A 21,172-nucleotide genomic window follows, 5' to 3' on the forward strand; every position below is an offset into this window, starting at 1 on the left:
CCCGCTCCCCACTACACTTTACCATGGCTGCCAGGACTTTAGCGTCTTGGCAGCCATGGTAACCATTCAGAAAAAGCTAAAACGTCAGATCCGGCAATGGGCCGAAACGACGTTTAGCTTAAGGCCGGATCCGGATTAATGCCTTTCAATGGGCATTAATTCCGGATCCGGCCTTACGGCAAGTGTTCAGGATTTTTGGCCGGAGCAAAAAGCGCAGCATGCTGCGGTATTTTCTCCGGCCAAAAAACTTTCCGTTCCGGAACTGAAGACATCCTGATGCATCCTGAACGGATTTCTCTCCATTCAGAATGCATTAGGATAAAACTGATCAGGATTCTTCCGGCATAGAGCCCCGACGACGGAACTCTATGCCGGAAGAAAAGAACAACGCAAGTGTGAAAGAGCCCTAAGTGAGGTAAAGCAGTTTTGGCCTCAGAGAACTGGTAGAGCAGCCATCTTGAGAAGGTCCTCATATTGTAAATGTTTAAACAGCCGTAACTAAAGGGAAAAACTCAAGGAAAACAGTGCTATATAAAGAAACTAAAGGTTGCTTTTTGCAAAATGCTGCTGCAGCAGTAACATATGCTAAAATTGTTTTTTTTTTTTATGAAAATGACAGTTATCCTTTAAAAGATTCTTAGTTGACATCACCCAATTACATCTGATATAACCCCTCCCCCCACATCCCAACAGAAAAAATATATATAAAATTCAATGATGCCACACATATTGTATCCTCCATTAAGAAAGTAGTAAGGCTTCATCCAGCTTTGGTAACTAAATCAACACCCTTTTATAACATGTTAACATAATTAGTATATCAACTCGCCTCAACATTTTTAATTAGACATTCACAAAAAAGGAGCTTCACAGCAGACGTATAACTGGCAGGATGACAAAGTCCCAGTAATCTCTTTGGTGTGAAAAGCACTGTTCCCACTGCCACAAAACGTTTATTCTCTAAACTGTTAGAAAGGTATATGCTGTAACCTGTCGTGAAGGTAATCTTCTTACCAGTGTCTGTATTTGTGAGTTATAACCTTTCTGATCCTCAGCTGTGTCATGTGACTAACACACTGACTACCCAAATAACACAGCATCTTATGTGTGGACAGGAAGCCAGTTTCTCTATGTATTGCTATGGGAGCCTCAACGTCAGTCTCATAGGAATGAATAGAGAAGTAACTGACTTCCTGTCCTGTGTCAGCTGGAGAGGCAGAGTGTTGGTCACATGACACAACTAAGGATCAGAAAGGAGGTTATAACTCCCAAAAACAGTCACTGGTAAGATCACCTTCACTACAGCATGTACCTTTGTTGTGGGAGAGCTTCTTTAACGAGAGCAGCCATATCTCCCCTACTCATCACTGTTCTGTGTCTGGCTGTAAAACAACTGGCTGGAGTAGAAGCCTCCCTGCTGTACCCTGTCTGCAGTAGGACAATCAAATTGTTAAGCCCCACCAATCATTGTCTGGAGATGGAACAGATCAGGAGGAAACTGGGAAGATTGGAGCGCTCTTGGATAAGAAAAAAAACAAAAGGAGAAGATATAGTGCTCAAAGACACACTCCCCTTTTTAACCTCCCCTCCTTTAACTAGACCACAACCAATAAGGAATGGCTTGTTTTAAACTTCATTTCACACTAAATAGGTGCTTAGTGTATGTGTAGCTTATACGCTGGGAACATCTTGCAACATATACACTGAACACCTAGCCTAAATGTGTGCAACTGTATGCCTGCTATGGAGTGTCCACATTTGGAGATTACTCAGCATACATACAGAATGTGCACAGTGAACATAATATGAACTTAACTTTAGGGCACATTTTAGCTAGTATTTTTAATTTGTGTTTGGAAGTGAAAAACGGACTGAAAACGCAGAGGAGTTAGGCCTATTGCACACGGACGTTTTTTTTTCCCGTTTACTGGCCGTTTTTTGCGTTCCGTATACGGAACCATTCATTTCAATGGTTCCACAAAAAAAACGGAATGTACTCCGTATGCATTCCATTTCCGTATTTCCGTTTTTCCGTTCCGTTTTAACATAGAACATGTCCTATTATTGCCCGCAAATCACAGTCCGTGGCTCCATTCAAGTCAATGGGTCCGCAAAAAAACGGAACAGAAACGGAAACACAACGGAAACAAAAAACGGAACAACGGATCCGTGAAAAACGGATCGCAAAACACTGAAAAAGCCTTACGGTCGTGTGCAATAGGCCTTAGGTTGACTTCACACTTGTGGCAAAGCTAATCCTGCAGGCTGTTCTAGCAGAGTTCTCTGGATCCTACTTAACTGGATGGTGCTGTGCACTGCCGCACCCAATTCACTAAAATGGGATCTGGTGGGGATACAGTCGCACCCCAGCCTAAATGCTGGGATTTGGCTGGAGAAAAACTGTTGTGTGCAGCAATTTTTGTCAGGCTGAATCCCAGCATTTATTCCGGCAGGCATTTTGCACAATTTGGCTATGCTGGATCCAGGGAACCCTGCAGGTTATTCTCTGCTGGATTAGCTATGCTACGAGTGTGAATGTAGCCTTAGAAATCTTTTCTGTACAGTGTTCCCTCTTGGTCTGGGTTAAATACTGGTGCAAAATACTGACCAAAATGCACAAGTGTGAAAGTGGCCTAAAATAGAGCATAACAGAAAAGATGACAATAGCCCACGACCAGGTACAGAAATGGAAGAAAGACTTTTCTGCCATGTCTCTACAGTATGAGGCATTTTATTTTTATCACCTCTCTATAGTGTGTGTGTTAATGTCTACTTCTGCACCTTATGGGAAACATTAAATATATCTGCAGTTAAGAAAAAAAAAAAAATCAACATTAAAACAAAGAGTTGCTCATATAAAAGCGGAGTTATTACTAAACTGAAAAAAAAAACGAATGACCATTACATACATAATATCCACACAAAGGACACATAACTGTCTGAAATGTAACAGAAATATCTCCGGACCCAAACTGTGGCATCAATTCTTGATCACTTCAATATTCTGTGTGGCGTTCAAACAAAATACAGTTTTTTTTTTTTTTATTCCTTCATTGACGAGTCAACAGCAATCAATGATTTTGTTCAAACTGCGGTGTTATGAGTGGAAAAAGTGGAATCAAGCAGAAAGAACCAAAGTTCTTACACAAACGGGTTCTAGAAATGCACTGCACTGAAGTCCAACTTCCTGATGTTGCCTGGACAATAGGACACAATAATTTGTCATTTTTTTTCAGTTAGCTTGCTATTCCAAAGTTTTTGTCCTCATCCACCATTAGTCGTGTAAAAGACAAATACATTTTTGCTGTAAAACAAACAATTGTGATTGTTCACGTTAAACCAATATTTCAGACAATGTAATCAAAAAGCATTCACAGCTCGCTACTAGACTGATATTACACATTCTGCTTACTTGTCATCCTTGAACACTTTCAACTCCTTGTGCTCTTTCTGTGCCTTTTCTCTCTTGCGAGAATCACTAGATTCCCGGGAACACTTAGAGTCCCCTCGTTCTTTACTGCGCTCCTTTCTGCGACGGTCTGTGTCACCCCGCAGATCAATCGAGCTACTCTTTACTTTCTTTTCTATCTGAAAAAAGCAGTACAGATTTATGAACTACTCCTTTAAAGCCTAGAAAAAAAAAGAGAAGTCAAATGTAGAATGTGATGCATTTCTAACTGATGCCAGGGAAACAAGAAGTTGCCCATCACAACACTGAAAGGAGGTTTCTCCACAGAGATGTTAATGGCTATTGCTAGTCTCGCTAGACCAAAGTGGCTCTCGGCAATCCACTGATATTTTAGAGATAAGCCATTTAAAATTGGCCTTAAACATTCGATTCATGTTGGCAAAACCCACAAATTTCAGAGGGACTGGCCTAATGTGTATGGTGGTGTCCCGATTCTCCCCAACAGCAAATATTGGGGGGGGGGGAATGGTCAGGCATGTTAGATTTCAACATGCGTGATCAGTCTCTTCTCAGTAGAGGCAACTGATAGTGGCTTACCCCCCTCTTCCCCCTTTTACTGGCTAGACAAGCACTAAAGACCGCCCATTAGTGCTGGTGATGTCACCGGGCTCACTGCTAGGCGGAAGCCTCTGCCTAGCATGGCCCGATACGTCACCGGATAAAAAAAAAAAAAAAAGCCCTTGTCCTGTGCTATATAGCGCAGGGCAAGGGAGAGCATCGGAGCATGAAATACTCCAATGCTCAACTCAGAGGGACTGAATGGAGGAAGAATGGAGGAAGAAGGGGTTATGTCCGGGTTCAGCTCTGAACCCGGACAACCCCTTTCAATGATGCTTTACACACAGAAAGCAGAGCAGAACAGTCTGTTTACATCTAGGTCACAACTGTTCCAAATGCTCTCTGCAGAAAGATGTAGAGCAGGGTGGTCAGTTCCTTTCAGTCCCATAAAGCTCCATTGTTGGGGGGGGGACACACACGTATATGTTAACGTATACATATTTTTTGCTTGACTCTGCAGAATAGAAAAGCGTGGTACACAATTTTTTTCACTACTGTAGTGTCCTGCAAAAAAAGAAACATTTTATCCGTTAACCCAGTGATGCCCAACCTACGGCCAGCAAAGCTGTGTCATGCGGCCCGTGCTGTGACTGAAGGCAGAGCTTGCGCAAAGTTGCAGAAGAGACGCGCCTGCGCCGCCATTCCTATTTATACTGTGGTGCAGTAATATTAGTTTTGCGGCAACTAAACACCCCATCTCCCCACACCAGCCCATACAGACCCCCTCTGGACTCTCAGCCAGGCATCAAAGCACGTAGAAGGAGAAGGTGAGGACGAGTCAGATTGGAGCAGGAGGTCTATGGAGGATGAGACTGGCGAGGTGTGGTGGAAGTGATTGGACCTGAGACTATTTCTTATGTGATTGGTCTGGTGCCCGTGTGAGAGGACTCATAATATTGCACCACAAGGCATTTCTAGAGAGTTTCCTGCATTTCATTCCTTAGTCTTGCTATGCCAGAGATGTGCCCCCTTCACAGGGGTAATGCCCAGATATTTTCCCCTTCACAGTAAAAATGCCCAAATATGTACCCCTTCACAGTAGTAATGCTCACACGTGCCCCCTCACAGTGTTTGCATCTCTTTCTGCCAAAGCTACCTGGTTCTGGCCCGTGAAATTTATACCATGTCTAGTGCGGCCCTATAGGTTTTTTGTTTGTTGTTGTTTTTAAATAGAACTCTAATGATAGATGCCACTGTGGCATCAAGTTAACGTATATTTTTTTGTATACTTTAAAACCATGACAAACATGTGAACCCAGCCATAGTTGGATAGTGTCAGCTGCCAGCCAGACCCCATAGACAATCATGGGAACCGATGGCGATTTGGCAGATCCCCGGCATAAATGTCAGGATTTGGACGGTCAAAAATCAACCCTTTCCGATCAGATATTGAAGAATATATACGAAACCAGACAACCCTTTTAAAGAGGATTTCTGGGATTACTGTGGTTTTTAGCAGATATGCTCATGTAGTTGCTTACCTCTTGTCCATCTTCCCCATTCTTTTTTTTTTTCCAATTTGGACTATCCTGACTATCTTTCCACATGAAAACACATCACTCAGGTTTATTACATCCTGTATGTAGCACTTCCTGTTGCTGTATCCAACCAAACCCATGATGCTCTTCTCTTCTGCCACAGCTACAGCACCGCCCCAACTAGTTTATATTTCCATCCAACAAGACACTGCCCCTGTTGCTGCTTTGACACACTCACGGACATAACATCACAGGAAATAAGAATTAGCTGCATGGACATGGTCATGTGACCACAGCCCAAAACAGAGGATAGGAGAAATAAAAGGTAGAAAAAAAAAATAAAATAAAAAAATACAAAATTACAGCTACCATCATAAAATTTTTAAGATATGTTGATGCAAACCTGGAAAACTTCTAAACCTTTCCAAAGGGTTAAAAAGAATAAATATATATTTTTTTTACCTTGGATGGCTCCTCCTTCGCTACAAAGACCGTGTCTTCATTCTGCATATATGGATGTTTTCTCAGGATGTTGGGTGAAAGGTCTAGCCTCCTACAATAAGTTGAGAGATACAGTGAATATAGAATCCAAACAATTTCCTCCATTAGGAGCCTTTAAGTTTCCTTAATTTTTTTTTACATGGATAAGACATAATATCCATCTATATACACTGCTCAAAAAAATAAAGGGAACACAAAAATAACATCCTAGATCTGAATTAAATATTCTTCTGAAATACTTTGTTCTTTACATAGTTGAATGTGCTGACAACAAAATCACACAAAAATTAAAAAATTGAAATCAAACTTTTCAACCCATGGAGGTCTGGATTTGGAGTCACACTCAAAATTAAAGTGGAAAAACACACTACAGGCTGATCCAACTTTGATGTAATGTCCTTAAAACAAGTCAAAATGAGGCTCAGTAGTGTGTGTGGCCTCCACGTGCCTGTATGACCTCCCTACAACGCCTGTGCATGCTCCTGATGAGGTGGCGGATGGTCTCCTGAGGGATCTCCTCCCAGACCTGGACTAAAGCATCTGCCAACTCCTGGACAGTCTGTGGTGCAACGTGACGGTGGATAGAGCGAGACATGATGTCCCAGATGTAACATAGTAACATAGTACATAAGGCCGAAAAAAGACATTTGTCCATCCAGTTCGGCCTGTCATCCTACAAGATGATCCAGAGGAAGGCAAAAAAACCCTGTGAGGTAGAAGCCAATTTTCCTCACTTTAGGGGAATAAAAAATTCCTTCCCGACTCCAATCAGGCAATCAGAATAACTCCCTGGATCAACGACCCCTCTCTAGTAGCTATAGCCTGTAATATTATTACACTCCAGAAATACATCCAGGCACCTCTTGAATTCCTTTATTGTGCTCACCATCACCACCTGTGCTCAATTGGATTCAGGTCTGGGGAACAGGCGGGCCAGTCCATAGCATCAATGCCTTCGTCTTGCAGGAACTGCTGACACACTCCAGCCACATGAGGTCTAGCATTGTCTTGCATTAGGAGGAACCCAGGGCCATCCGCACCAGCATATGGTCTCACAAGGGGCCTGAGGATCTAATCTAGGTACCTAATGGCAGTCAGGCTACCTCTGGCAAGCACATGGAGGGCTGTGTGGCCCTCCAAAGAAATGCCACCCACACCATTACTGACCCAATGCCAAACCGGTCATGCTGGAGGATGTTGCAGGCAGCAGAACGTTCTCCACGGCGTCTCCAGACTGTCATGTCTGTCACATGTGCTCAGTGTGAACCTGCTTTCATCTGTGAAGAACACAGGGCGCCAGTGGCGAATTTGCCAATCTTGGTGTTCTCTGGCAAATGCCAAACGTCCTGCACGGTGTTGGGCTGTAAGCACAACCCCCACCTGTGGACGTCGGGCCCTCATATCACCCTCATGGAGTGTTTCTGACCGTTTGAGCAGACACATGCACATTTGTGGCCTGCTGGAGGTCATTTTGCAGGGCTCTGGCAGTGTTCCTCCTGTTCCTCCTTGCACAAATGCGGAGGTAGCGGTCCTGCTGCTGGGTTGTTGCCCTCCTACGGCCTCCTCCAAGTCTCCTGATGTACTGGCCTGTCTCCTGGTAGCGCCTCCATGCTCTGGACACTACGCTGAGACACAGCAAACCTTCTTGCCACAGCTCGCATTGATGTGCCATCCTGGATAAGCTGCACTACCTGAGCCACTTGTGTGGGTTGTAGACTCCGTCTCATGCTACCACTAGAGTGAAAGCACCGCCAACATTCAAAAGTGACCAAAAAAATCAGCCAGGAAGCATAGGAACTGAGAAGTGGTCTGTGGTCACCACCTGCAAGACCACTCCTTTATTGGGGGTGTCTTGCTAATTGCCTATAATTTCCACCTGTTGTCTATCCCATTTGCACAACAGCATGTGAAATTGATTGTCACTCAGTGTTGCTTCCTAAGTGGACAGTTTGATTTCACAGAAGTGTGATTGACTTGGAGTTACATTGTGTTGTTTAAGTGTTCCCTTTATTTTTTTTGAGCAGTGTAGTTAGTCCTGCTCTCAGCTGAGAAAAGAGGATAGGATTGAGTCCAGTCTAGAAAATGCTCTGTGGGGTACGTGCATCAGCTGCACAAACCTCCCAGCTAGACTGCAACAGGGTGAGTCTCACATTTGGGACGTTTCAATGGGGATGAAATGAAACCAGATGTAATAAGAAAGTTATAGAATTTGTAATTGGGTAAGACCACATGTAGTGTGAAAGCTGGCGATTTTCTGCAGCAGAACTTTGTGGTAAAATCCCCAGCATTAAAAGGTAACAGCAAAGAAGATGAGATTTTCCCCACACCAGAATTGGCAAATGATCTGACGTGAAGTGTGGATTTTAAATCCCCTGCATGTCACTTTATGTTGCCCGCCATAGATTTCACCCGTTGCAAATGCAGGAAAAATGAAGTGGAAAACCCGCTGCGGACTAGCTACACATGGTTGTATCCATATAGTGCTATTTTTTATTCTAAAAAAATAACTAACAAAATAGTGCACAAAGAATAGATTGTGACAGATACATACAGTGGATATAAAAAGTCTACACACCCCTGTTAAAATGTCAACTCAATTGCGAAAAACTGAAATCTTTTAGGTAGAGGGAAGAAAACAATAATAATGTGGTTGCATAAGTGCACACCCTCTTATAACTGGGGATGTAGCCGTGTTCAGAATTAAGCAATCACATTGAAAACCATGCTAAATAGGAGTCAGCATACACCTGCCATCATTTAAAGTGCCTCTGATTAACCCCAAATAAAGTTCAGTTGCTGTTGATCTTTCCTGAAATTTTCTTAGTCGCATCCCACAGCAAAAGCCATGGTCCACACAGAGCTTCCAAAGCATCAGAGGGATCTCATTGCTAAAAGTTATCAGTCAGAAGGGTACAAAAGAATTTCCAAGGCATTAGATATACCATGGAACACAGTGAAGACAGTCATCATCAAGTGGAGAAAATATGGCACAACAGTGACATTACCAAGAACTGGACGTCCCTCCAAAATTGATGAAAAGACGAGAAGAAAACTGGTCTGGGAGGCTACTAAGAGGCCTACAGCAACATTAAAGGAGCTGCAGGAATATCTGCCAAGTACTGGCTGTGTGGTACATGTGACAACAATCTCCCGTATTCTTTATATCTCTGGGCTATGGGGTAGAGTGGCAAGACGAAAGCCTTTTATAGGTCACATTTAAAAAGGTGGAAAAAGTTCTGAAATGAATTATCTTTGTCTCATTTTTTTACATCACAGAAACCTGACATTTTAACAGGGGTGGGTAGACTTTTTATATCCACTGTATATATTAATCCAGCACAGAACTAAAATACTGTAATGTGGAATGTCACAGACCAGAAGACTAAGCAGACAAGACGTTGAGCTTATTGTGTGTTAAAGGGGTTGTCCAAGTTATTTTTATTGATGAACTATCCTCAGGATAGATCATCAATATCAGATTGGCAGGGATCAGACACCCAGCACCTCCGCCGATCAACTGACTGATCAGCTTGTATAGGAAGAAGCTGTCCTATTGAAGTGAATGGGACGGCTTAGGTGTAATTCCATCCGCTCACCGCTGCAGTTGTGACGGCGAGCAGGTAAACAATGAAGAGAAGGCAGTGGTAGCATGGTGGATGCTCCCTAACCAGCTGATCACCAGGGGTGCTGTGCAGTGATGGCCAGTTTGCCCGCGAACACATGCGGGCTGCCATCTTTTTTCACAAGTCCGGCGATGCACAGGTAAGTCCTTGCCTTTGCCAGGAGCCGGTCTGAAACAAATGCGGTCACCAGGAGCAGGCAGTTCCGAGAACAGCCCAATGAAGGCCCCCAGCGGCTGTTCTCGGAACTGCCTGCTCTCGGTGACCGCATTTGTTTCAGACCGACTCACGCACAGGCACAGGAAAGAGCTTACCTGTGCATCACCGGACTTGTGGTTTAAGATGGCGGGCGAACACTGAGAACTGGCCATCACCACTGCGATCTGATATTAATGAACTATCCTGAGAATAGGTGATCAATAAAAATAACTTTAACAACCCCTTTTAATACATTATCTTAGGCTTTCTCCCTGAAGGTTCACTACTCTCACAAGCAGGTATTATAAACTTGCCCATGAGTGTCATTGCTGGCAAATTAAGCTTTTTAGACCATATAAATAAAAATTCCTTAAAGGGAATGGGTCATCAGAAAATGACCTATTGCTTAAAAGGGACACTGTCAGGCCTTCTGAGCATAATTACATCTTATTACAAGACCTAGGAGGGCATATAAAGTTTCCAATTCATTTAAGTATTATCCCTGTGAGCATTGTAAAACGTGAAAAATAATCTTTATAATCACCTGTCAATCAACTGTCCTTTGTGCTGCATTTGTGCCCAGCCGCGCCCCAACTGCCGGACCCTTAGAGACGCCTATCATTAGAATTCACTTCGCTGGGCGGTATTTTCCTGTCCCTGACATTCCGAGATCCTGCGCCTGCGCCCGGCACCCTCACTCGCTGGGATCACATCGCGCCTGGGTCCACTATTGAGGCCGATGACCGTAACTTCGTATTGGGCATGCGCGGGATCTCCGAATGTCGGGGACAGGAAAATACAGCCCAGCAAAGTGAATTCTAATGAGATGGGCGTGTCTAAGGATCCGGCAGTTGGGGCGAGGCTGGGCACAAATGCGGCACAAAGAACGCCCCTTGGGCATAAATGTGATTATAAAGATTATTTTTCACGTTTTACAACGCGCACAGGGATAACACTTATATGAATTGGAAACTTATTACAAGACCTAGGAGGGCATATAAAGTTCTAATTATGCTCAGAAGGCCTGACAGTGTCCCTTTAAAATCAAACTTTTTGTTATTTTTAATTTTCCATGTCAATTTCTCTTAATCATAGCAGGTAGGGTTAGAATAACAGATATCAACTATACATAGATGAGACAAGATCCACCATTCACAATAGGTGATAAAAAAAAAAAAAACAGACGTGCCTCTATCTGGTTTTAACGGGCAGAAAAAAATAATAATAATGACTCCCTTAAAGGATGAGATTTTTATCATACAAATACAGCATTATTAAATATGGAAGGATTGGCATGAGGCAAGACAGTATGGTATTCCTGGCATATACCTGTGTATTTCTGGGCTCTTTGGACGGCTGGCAGGCTCATCTGTGACTGTCTGATACTCTGCAAACCTCTCACTGAGGGTCTTTCCGTCACCCTTGAAATAATGCTCTGTTGGTTGTAGAGGAGAAAAACTGCTTCATTAGTTTAACTCCCATTAAACACAAAGCCACAGATCTTAAAAGGGGGAATTGCAGAATGTCAACAAATATTAATAGTTTGAACCCTATTAAAAAGACAGAAAGGGGAACGTTTATTACACAACAAATATCATTTTCCATGGGGTATCTACTTGTCCCTCATTTGGTCATCAGCCACCATATTAATAAACTTCACTAGAGTCTTTAATATACAACGGACTACTAATTGATAGGAATGAGCGAACCCGAACTTTACAGGTTTGGCGTTCTGGCAGTGGAGGAATCCCGTTATGGAGTCCGTTATAACAGAATTCTATGACAGAATGCAGAACGGAAGCCTTTAACAACCCCTTCACCGATTATGACGTACATGTACATCATTGTGTGCCAGGGGATGTATGGAGTGAGCCCGCTCTATACGCGCAATCTGCCTGCTGTATGATACAGCCGGCATCTGGCCGCACTGACCGGAAGCAGCGATCACGCCACCCCTGCAATTTAACCCCTCAGGTGCCGTGATCAAGGCTGATCGCGGCACCTGTGAAGTGATGCGGCTCCATCTTCCTTCCAATCGGAGCTCACGCAGTGAAATAACGGGGCTCCGATCGGTTGCCATGGCAGCCTGGATGCTGCTGAAGCGATCCAGGCCTGCAATGGGCTTTCTCCATACTGAGCTATGCACGAGGCATAGCGCTGAATGGAGAGTGTAAAAATCCTATTCACCCTAATAGATCTCTATTATGGTGAATGGGAGAGGGGACAAAAAGATCTCATGTACGAGGCCCCTATGGGGGCTAATTTTTTAAAAATTAAAAAGTAAAAAAAAAAAAAAAAAAAAAAAAAAATATATTAAAAGTTTGATTTTACTAATAAAAATACATACACATCGCTATCGCCGCATCCGAAAATGTCTGAACTATTAAAATATTTTTAAAAAAATTATTGTGCTGTGAACACAGTAACAGAAAAAATTAATTTTCGATTTGTCATTTTGTCACCTCAAAAAAAAACAACGTTACATATGCTACAAAAATGGCATAAATGAAGAAAACTACAGTTCATTACTCAAAAAACAAGCCCTTATAAAGCTCGGTAGACTGCAATATAAAAAGTTATGACTGTAAGAATATAGCGATGCAAAAGAAAATTTAGATTTTTCAAAATGTTTTAATCTTTTTTTAAAGTAGTACACTGTTCAAGTTTGGTATCGCCGCATTCGTATTGAGCCGCAGAATAAGAACGTCAGGTCACTTTTAGTTCATTGTGAACGCTGTGAGGTCAAAACCCCAAAAACCTTGGTGGAATTCTGTTTTGTTTTTTTCTTCAATTTTGCCACACAAATAAAAAAAAAATCCTTTTTTCTAATACAAGACATGGTAATTTAAATGGTGGCATTAAAAAATGCATCTTGTCCCGCAAAAAATAACCCCTCAGCTATGAGAACGAAAAAAAAAAAAAAAAAAAAAAAGTCAAGCATGAGGAGGAAAAAAAAAATCAAATTAAGAGGCATTCCGTTTTTATCAGTCATAATAGAAGTCTATGGCCAAGCATAACGGATCCATCTGGTTTCTGTTATGCATTACGGAAATCAGACAGATCTGTTATGCTTGGCCATAGACTTCTATTATGGACTGATAAAAACAGAATGCCTCTTAAAGGCTTCCGTTCCGCATTCTGTCATACAATTCTGTTATAACTGACTCCATAACGGGATTCCTCCACTGCCATAACGCCAAACCTGTAAAGTTAGTGTTCGCTCATCCCTACTAATTGACAATGTCATGGTTAATTACTAAGTGTAAGAATCCATATTAAAACATGCCTAGAATATTTCTAATTAATATATATGCACTCTAGTGTATATATTATCAGGGCTAATTACTTCTACAGTTTGGTATCTATTAATGAAGCAGAAAATCTGTAATCTCTATATACACGTATAATCAACCTTCGTTTTGTATTTAAAAAATAAAATAAAACATATGTATCGTTTTATATTGTTACGTATTAAGGACGTTTATGTATCTGTCATCATATATATTTCTTAATAGGAACGCATATATTCCTATTATATGATATGAGTTTAAATATGGACTTCGTTAATGAGTATCTGTAAAGATGTGGTATTTTAACTAACCATCAATCACCCGTTGGTATAGCAGAGGAGGCACAGATCTCTGAGAAAACAAGGCTCATCATTTTATTACCTACATCAATTTAGGAGTATGATAAACATTCAAATGGTGCCCAAACGTCTGTCTTAATTGGTAGAAGTGTCAGAATTAATCCCTCTAGCTTTGATTTAGGTTCCAGAGGTCATGTGTATAGAATGTGAGATAAAGTCATACTTGGATATTTAACCCTTACTAGAATGATACTAATAGCTTGGGTAATAATGTCACCTAGGGGTAAATGAGTAACATTACACCAACAGCAGAAGTGCATTTTGGGTAATACAATGACATCATAGTCCTTATATGAACACGCCTAGCCGACAATGATTGGAAAACTCCAAGCTAGGAAGGCATGTCTAACTGATAAGTTTGTTATCATAAACCACACACACATGAGGTAGGAGAACGGGAACAAAAAGGATGAGAAAAAAAACACTGAGAAACAATGAAAACCCAGGAGAAAGAGCCCAATGACCAGATCGTACCTTAGAGCTGACTTCCCTTAGTCTCTTCACATCATCTGCATTCTCGGTAATGTATAACTATTTTGTGTAGTATTGATATAAATTAATCAGCCTGATATTTACCAAACTCCCCGCTGTTGGCGGATGTATAGTTGTTAAAAGTGCTACATCAATATTATCGCTATTCAGTAACGATGCATATTACTGAATAAAAGACCTAAATATTGATTTCAGAGGAAACTGATTGGAATAATTTCATTCCATGGTCAATACCAGGCTTGATAATTTATATTACTACCCCATTATCCGAGATTTGTCATAGTTTGTGCAGAGCAAGGATTCGTATCTTTAACGTTAGAGATTTTAGATCTCAAAAGTGTGGACGGGACGTTATATTTAATCTTATGTCTGAGAGGTACTGTGTATACACTGGTATTTGTGTTGGTGCCATCTAGTGGCGAATTTTGGGTACTGCATATCTCTATCATTGCAGATTATTGAATTTCGCATTGATTAAAGTGCTTCTGTCACCCCACTAAACTCATAATTTTTTCTGTGTACTTATAATCCCTATCCTGCCATATTGCCATACATTATGTTATTAATAATTTTCGTTCAGTAGATTTAGCAAAAAAATTACTTTTATGATATGCTAATTACCTTTCTACCAGCAATTAGGGCGTCTAATTGCTGGCAGCAGTCGCAGAAAACCGCCCCCTCCTTCTGTTGATTGACAGGGCCAGCCGCGATCTCCTCCGCCGGCCAGCCCTGTCAGCATTTCAAAAATCGCGCGCCTGTGTTGATTCGGCGCAGGCGCTCTGAGATAAGGCTCTCTTTCGGTGACATCATCGGCGCAGGCGCACTGAGGGAGTGCTGAGGAGGCGAGCCTCCTTATCTCAGAGCGCCTGCGCCGAATCAACACAGGCGCGCGATTTTTGAAATGCTGACAGGGCTGGCCGGAGGAGGAGATCGCGGCTGGCCCTGTCAATCAACAGAAGGAGGGGGCGGTTTTCTGCGACTGCTACCAGCAAGTAGACGCCCTACTTGCTGGTAGAAAGGTAATTCGCATATCATAAAAGTAATTTTTTTGCTAAATCTACTGAACGAAAATTATTAATAACAATGTATGGCGCAATATGGCAGGATAGGGATTATAAGTACACAAAAAAAAATTATGAGTTTAGGGGGGTGACAGAAGCCCTTTAATCTTTGATTGTATTTTAAATGATAGTACAATCATTTAGATTTTTGCATAGATGCTTGTACCTTGTTTTACTGATTGCACAATATAATTAAATAACCGATCGAACTCTTTTTGAGGTGTTAAATATATATGTCTACCTCAAGGATCAATAATCATTTGAAATGTTTTCTTTGATCCTTTGCTTTATACTCCCGACAAACTCAAAGCTGCACTGAAATACACAGTCTGGACTGCTGTCCTGTTCTAACATAATGGAAAGGACTTACGCACATACAGAGCAGGCCTGACAATGTATTTCAATGCAGCTCTGAGTGCTGACAGCATGGGGAGTGGGGGCAGTAGGAAAACAAAATATAGTGATCTGGACTGCATATCTGTAGATAATGGTCCAAAATCAGGGTACAGATACAAAATCTGTGTAGTCTGATCCTGCAGTCATAACCTCTTCAACCTGCCCCTTTCTGTTTACATGACTTCAATGGGACAGCAAGAATTAGGGGAGAGATGGAAGACACCATGACTGTGGGATCAGACTACAAAATGTTTGTACAGGATAGGTGCTAATAACAAGTGTTGTAAATGGTATCATATAAAGAATGTAGAGTCCCACTATGTCAATATCTGAACCTTCATAGCCATTCTAGGACGTCTAGAACCAAAAACTAATGAACCCCAAACTTGGGGAAGAGTAGACTTATTATTAAAACAGTGTTTAAAAATTACAGACCAAGTACCCCCTCCCCAACCTGTTTCTGCACAGCTGTGGCTTCATCAGGGTAAAGGGGGCTATAGAATAGACCGACTAATTTCTGAGCCCTCAAAGGTATGTAAAGTATACATTCCAACATTGTTCACTTAGGACCTTTACATTATGTCTTCAGGCTAGGTTTTGATTGCTGGTACTTTTCTCAGGGGGCTAGTGTTTTAGGACTTCCATTTATCATGGAGGTCATGACACTATGCTGGATCTGTCGTATGACAGATCCAAACATTTTTCAGCAGAAACCTACTGACTTATTTCTCTTAGGATTTTGTTGTTAAAAGGGCAAGCTGTTAAAAGGGCATAGGCTGCAAGCTGTGCTACTCTTCCTAAGATTGTGACAGAAACCCCTATGAAATACCCAAGACACAACAGATTTGAAGGTCATATGACTGGCACCATCTTTAGTCTTTAGATCTCCTACGAATGTATTTTTACAGGACTAAAATGAGCCATACCATTCTATTTTTCATTACAGAGAGGCAATTAAGCCAATATAATAAAAGGTTTGAGAGCAAAATGTTAAATATATATAAGAAAATTATATAACTGCATATTCTCTAAACAAATAAAAATCATTAAAACCAAAACTACTACTACTTTAAAATTAGAACATAAACTGCCAAACAATTTTATCAATAGGATGCAGACCTAAAAAGAACTGATTTTTCATACTACCATGGAATTTTATCATTTGGTTTGTTACTTTATACAGAATTCTTAACAAATGTACCAACATAGCGAATCACTGAAGGCTGAAGGAGGAGACCGTGATCTCTATCAACCCCCAATAAACATATTAGTTTTGACCACGTGTGCATGTTCAGTTAGAAGGGAAGATGAACACTTCCCTCCAGGCAAAACAAAGGAATGGGCATGTGAAAATCCCACATGCTCAAAATCCCAATTTTCTGACGTCACACAAAAGAAAGTTATTGGTTAATTGTTTATTTGCTTCCTACACGAAAAATTAAAGAGGTTGTCCAACCCCAACATTTTTGGTATGTCACTAGGATAGATATTCACAATAATCTAGTAAAGAAGTTTTACGTCCAATATTACATAAAATTATTTGCCTGAGTAGACGTATGAGGAGAAAAATAATAAAGGATTTATTAAATATAAATAGGGAAAACTGAATATCACGTCTGTGACAATCAGGCTTCCAGACTCCAAAGGTGGTGTAGGAGAGGGATTAAATCCACACCACTATAATAGAGTCCGGACTAGAATCCTATACAGCTAGCACCGCGGTGCTAATATAAGCTGATCAGGAAATTGCACACGGCTCAAGGGGTTAAACCAGGCACAGGTTTGTCAGGTGTGGATCAACCTGGCTGGGCGATGTGGGATAGCTGACGAGTGAATCAAGCCCCCTTGGGGTAAAGCATCCACCAGATGCCACAATATTGTGGACGCTCACTCAGCCATCTCCATCAGCCCAAACAGCCAAGGTGTAATGATAATCACAAACCCTAAGTACACAAGTCAGCTGTAGCGCTGCCTGAGTCAAGCACACACCCTGCCTAAAGAGCCGTGTAACAAACACAGGATCACCGGCTCAACGCGTTTCCCTATGGCCATATGAGCCACAATTCATCAGGAGCGAAGCGAAGTGTTTAAACAGTATTAGCCTGTGGAGCAGAACCGCCTCACACTGTTGTGTGTAGAGGCATTCGGCGCGGTGATGGCCGTACGCGGCCGCATGAACGCCGGCCAGATATCCAGTCAGCCCCGCCTACAAAGGGGGCGTGTGTTAGCGCTCGGCCGAATCGGAGCAAGGTGCGTCATCTGACTTACACTTATATTTAATAAATCCTTTATTATTTTTCTCCTCATACGTCTACTCAGGCAGATAATTTTATGTCACTAGGATAGGACACAAATGTCAGATAAGTAGAATCCTACCTGTGGGACTCGGGCCTAGCTCCAAAATGGGGCTCTGAAGTGAAGGAGGGCACACAACACTTGTGGCACTGTCTTCATTCACTGTTATGGGACTTCTGAAAATAGCAGGGCAAGTGCACTTGGCAATTTTAAGAATGCAAATAACATTGTATGTAGAACAAGCTTCCAAAGTGCTGCCACCTCTCCATTCACCACTATGGGACTGCCAGAAATAGCAAAGCCAACGCTTGGTTATTTTTAAAATCCCCATAGCGGTGAATGGAGGATGGCCACGTATGTGTGTCTCCTATCCCTTCTGTTTGGGGACCACCTTCTGGAGACAGATACAAGTTCTCTTTAGCACCCACTCCCATCTGAAATTTGTTGCATATCCTAGCAACAAAACAAAAATAATGAGATGGGAAAACCCTTCAAAGCAATTTCCTAAATTGCTAAAACTCTGTTGTTGTAGAGTCTGTGCAACTCCACCTAGCTGGTTGTCCTGCTGCCTCTCAGACAGATCCAAAAGCACAATACTATTTGGTTATGTTCGCTTTTTCTGCTCTACTACCCCCCCCCCCCCCCCCCCCCCCCCATTGTCTCAGTGTTATAAAACAGTGGCAAGTAGGGGGAGGAGGATGTACACAACAGATCAGAGTGTGAAGCAGGAAAGCATGCAGGTATTTAGGGTGTAAAGACAGAGGACAGAAATCAGATTCTGTCAGCACAAGTGTGAAAAGATCCAACATGGGCTGAAGGAGAGTCCAGGAATTATTCTGTGTTGATACGTGATGGCTACAAACAGACCTCACATCCTACATGTATTATTGGGAGGGACATTTCCGCATGAGTAAAGTCTGAAACTAGGAGCAGACTGCAAACACCCTGAAACTAAAGGCCCCCTTACACTGCCAGATGTTGCGGCAGATTATCACCGACAAGCGTTTGTACGAACGTTGTTAGCGATAATCTGCCAGTGTAAACATGCCGCCAATTAGCCAACGAAATGCTCATTCATCGGGGGGGGGGGGGGGGGGGGGGGGAGGAAGGAATGCTTCTTTCCCAACAATCCTCTACTCCATTGGGACATGTAACGGGGCCTTTAGTAGAACTTTTTCAACTGAATGTAACCCCTAACATGTAAAAACAAAAAACACTTTTAAAAAATATTCTTTCCATATGAAAAGGCTGATGCAAATATACAGTACTTCTATTGCTGCTACGGTCCCTGAATTATTGCAGTTTATATTATGAGCATGCTGGGAAAATGACAAAGGGGTATTCCCGTCTCTGACATTGGGGCAAAATTGTTATACTTAGAATAGAGCCCACAAAATGCTGAAGGGCAGACTGCGCATGAGCGGATACCCTCCATTCATTCCTATGGGAGCGCCGAAAATAACCGAGCTGGTAAGGCTATTTCCGTAAGCCATACAGAAGTGAGTGGAGCAGTGGTCACGCATGCGCAGTGCACTTCCCATTCATTTCAATGGGATTTCCAAAAACTGACAAGAGTGCTCCTCGGCCATTTTTCGGCACTCCCATAGGAGTGAACGGAGGGTAGCCGTGCCCTCCAGCATTTTGCAAGCTCTGTTCTGGGTCCCAGAGGTGGGACCTGCATCTATCATCCTAGTGATATGCCCCTAATATCCGAGATGGGAATGTCCCTTTAATCAAGGTGTCACAACAATGGCTACACTTCATGTAAGCTAGGAATAAAAATGCATGTAACAGACCAGCCATTTGGAATGAAATATTTGAAAGCATGCAAACTAAATGTGATACCATCATAACATATCTCAGTATTACTGGTATCAGACATGGCATTATGGTGCATCTTGTAAAATATGGTCACCTGTAATCAGTTATACAATGAGACATCATCCTGTTAAAGAAATCAATATACAGCTAAGTCCACTTACCGCCCAGCATCCAGTACAAGTCTTAAAATCAAGCAAAACACTACAAGGTAGAGCCTCAAGTATAATTCCAGCAAACCCAGGAATTTTAGGATCTATCAAGTCAGATTTTTTGCCATTTGTGACAGGAGGACTTTAGCATGTTTTTGCCCCAGCAACAGTATATTTTATGTGTTACATGGGTTTTCAATAAATTTTCCAGGACCTAGTCATAATGAAAAAGAAATCAACACTGGCCAGTTCCAGCTCAAAAGGTCAAGAGTGGTGTACATGGACAAACATCACAAAACCAAATCAGGTGAATAACCTCATAATATTTGAACAAGTATTTGCCATTTTGAAACAACCAACCTTCTTTAGTTAACCCCTTTCTGTTTCAAAGTCCTCTGTGGACTGGATATAGCATACATGTTATTAAAAGGGGTTATCCCACAAAAAGTATTTATCATCTATCCAGAGGATAGGTCACAAATATCAATTTGCAGGGGTCAAAACATTGAGGCCCCTGTGACCCTGAGAACAGTGGCCCTTGAGTCAGCTGTGTGAACTGGTAGTGTGGATGTCAGTCTGCCACGCCATTCATTTCGATGGGACAGAGTGCCGTCTACATCAGTTCCACAGAAGTGGATTGAGTGGTGCACACCACCACTTCATTTAGAGGGAGCCTCACCTTCTCGTGATAGCTGGGGGTCCCAGCAGTCGGACCCCATGACATGATCTTTATCACCTATCCTGTGGATACAGGTCCCTTTAGACAGGACAACTCAGCAGGCAACTGTCGGGAAGGAAGCCTTACTTTCTGGCCATCGCCTGCTCGTCAGTGAAGGAGAACAATGCATTTACATGCAGCAATCTCCTTCACAGTATGAAGAGGAGCAACCGCTAATGCCATCGCTCTTACCCATACAGACTCGTTGTACGCCAGCAGCAGAGAGTGTAAAGACAGCACAATCTGCTGCCGGCGTACAACGATTATGGTGCCTGCGCAAACTATCCAATTACCTGACAAATGAGCATTTTGCGCATTCATGGGGTAATCATTGGTACCTTTACCCCACCACATAATAGCTATGAATGCTCATTAGTGATTTGACGGATTCTCGGCCTGTGTAAAGGGCCTTTAAGTGATAAGCACCTTTCATGGTATAACCCCTATAGGCTAGATGTTTGCAGAAACCCATCCCATATTTGCTTCCACCTAACTATGGTTTGTTTAATATTGCCTTATCTAATTCCCACCATGATTTAAAAAATACGCGTCATTTCAAAAAACTTTTGACATATCTTTTTGATCTGTGGGGCTCTGAGTGCCGAAACCCCCATGGATAAAACGAGGAAGCAGAAGCATTTCCAGCTAGCTCAATAGACACTATGAGACAATGCTTGGCTGAGCACTTCAGACCAGAAGGGGTCTCAGCATCCGGACCTTCACAGATCAAAACTTTTGAAATGTCATTATGACATGTAATTGTTTTA

At 42.2% G+C, this 21,172-nt stretch overlaps 1 protein-coding gene across 7 annotated transcripts in view; it reads right to left on the reverse strand.

Annotated features, from left to right (window-relative positions):
- BCLAF1 (BCL2 associated transcription factor 1) overlaps positions 1-21,172 on the reverse strand; it is a 44,451-nt gene that overhangs the window by 6,647 nt on the left and 16,632 nt on the right. For 6 of the 7 annotated variants that reach the window (XM_040429192.1, XM_040429191.1, XM_040429188.1 and 3 more), the window contains exons 6-8: positions 11,154-11,259; positions 5,968-6,058; positions 3,413-3,588 (exon numbers count right to left, since the gene is read on the reverse strand). In XM_040429192.1, the coding sequence (XP_040285126.1) occupies positions 3,413-3,588; positions 5,968-6,058; positions 11,154-11,259 (373 nt within the window). Of the gene's footprint in view, positions 1-3,145; positions 3,305-3,412; positions 3,589-5,967; positions 6,059-11,153; positions 11,260-21,172 lie in introns of all 7 variants that reach the window. The other variant, XR_005778419.1, reaches the window with a different exon arrangement.

Source organism: Bufo bufo, chromosome 4 (genome assembly GCF_905171765.1).
Source record: "Bufo bufo chromosome 4, aBufBuf1.1, whole genome shotgun sequence".
In the NCBI taxonomy this organism is placed as follows: Eukaryota; Metazoa; Chordata; class Amphibia; order Anura; family Bufonidae; genus Bufo; species Bufo bufo.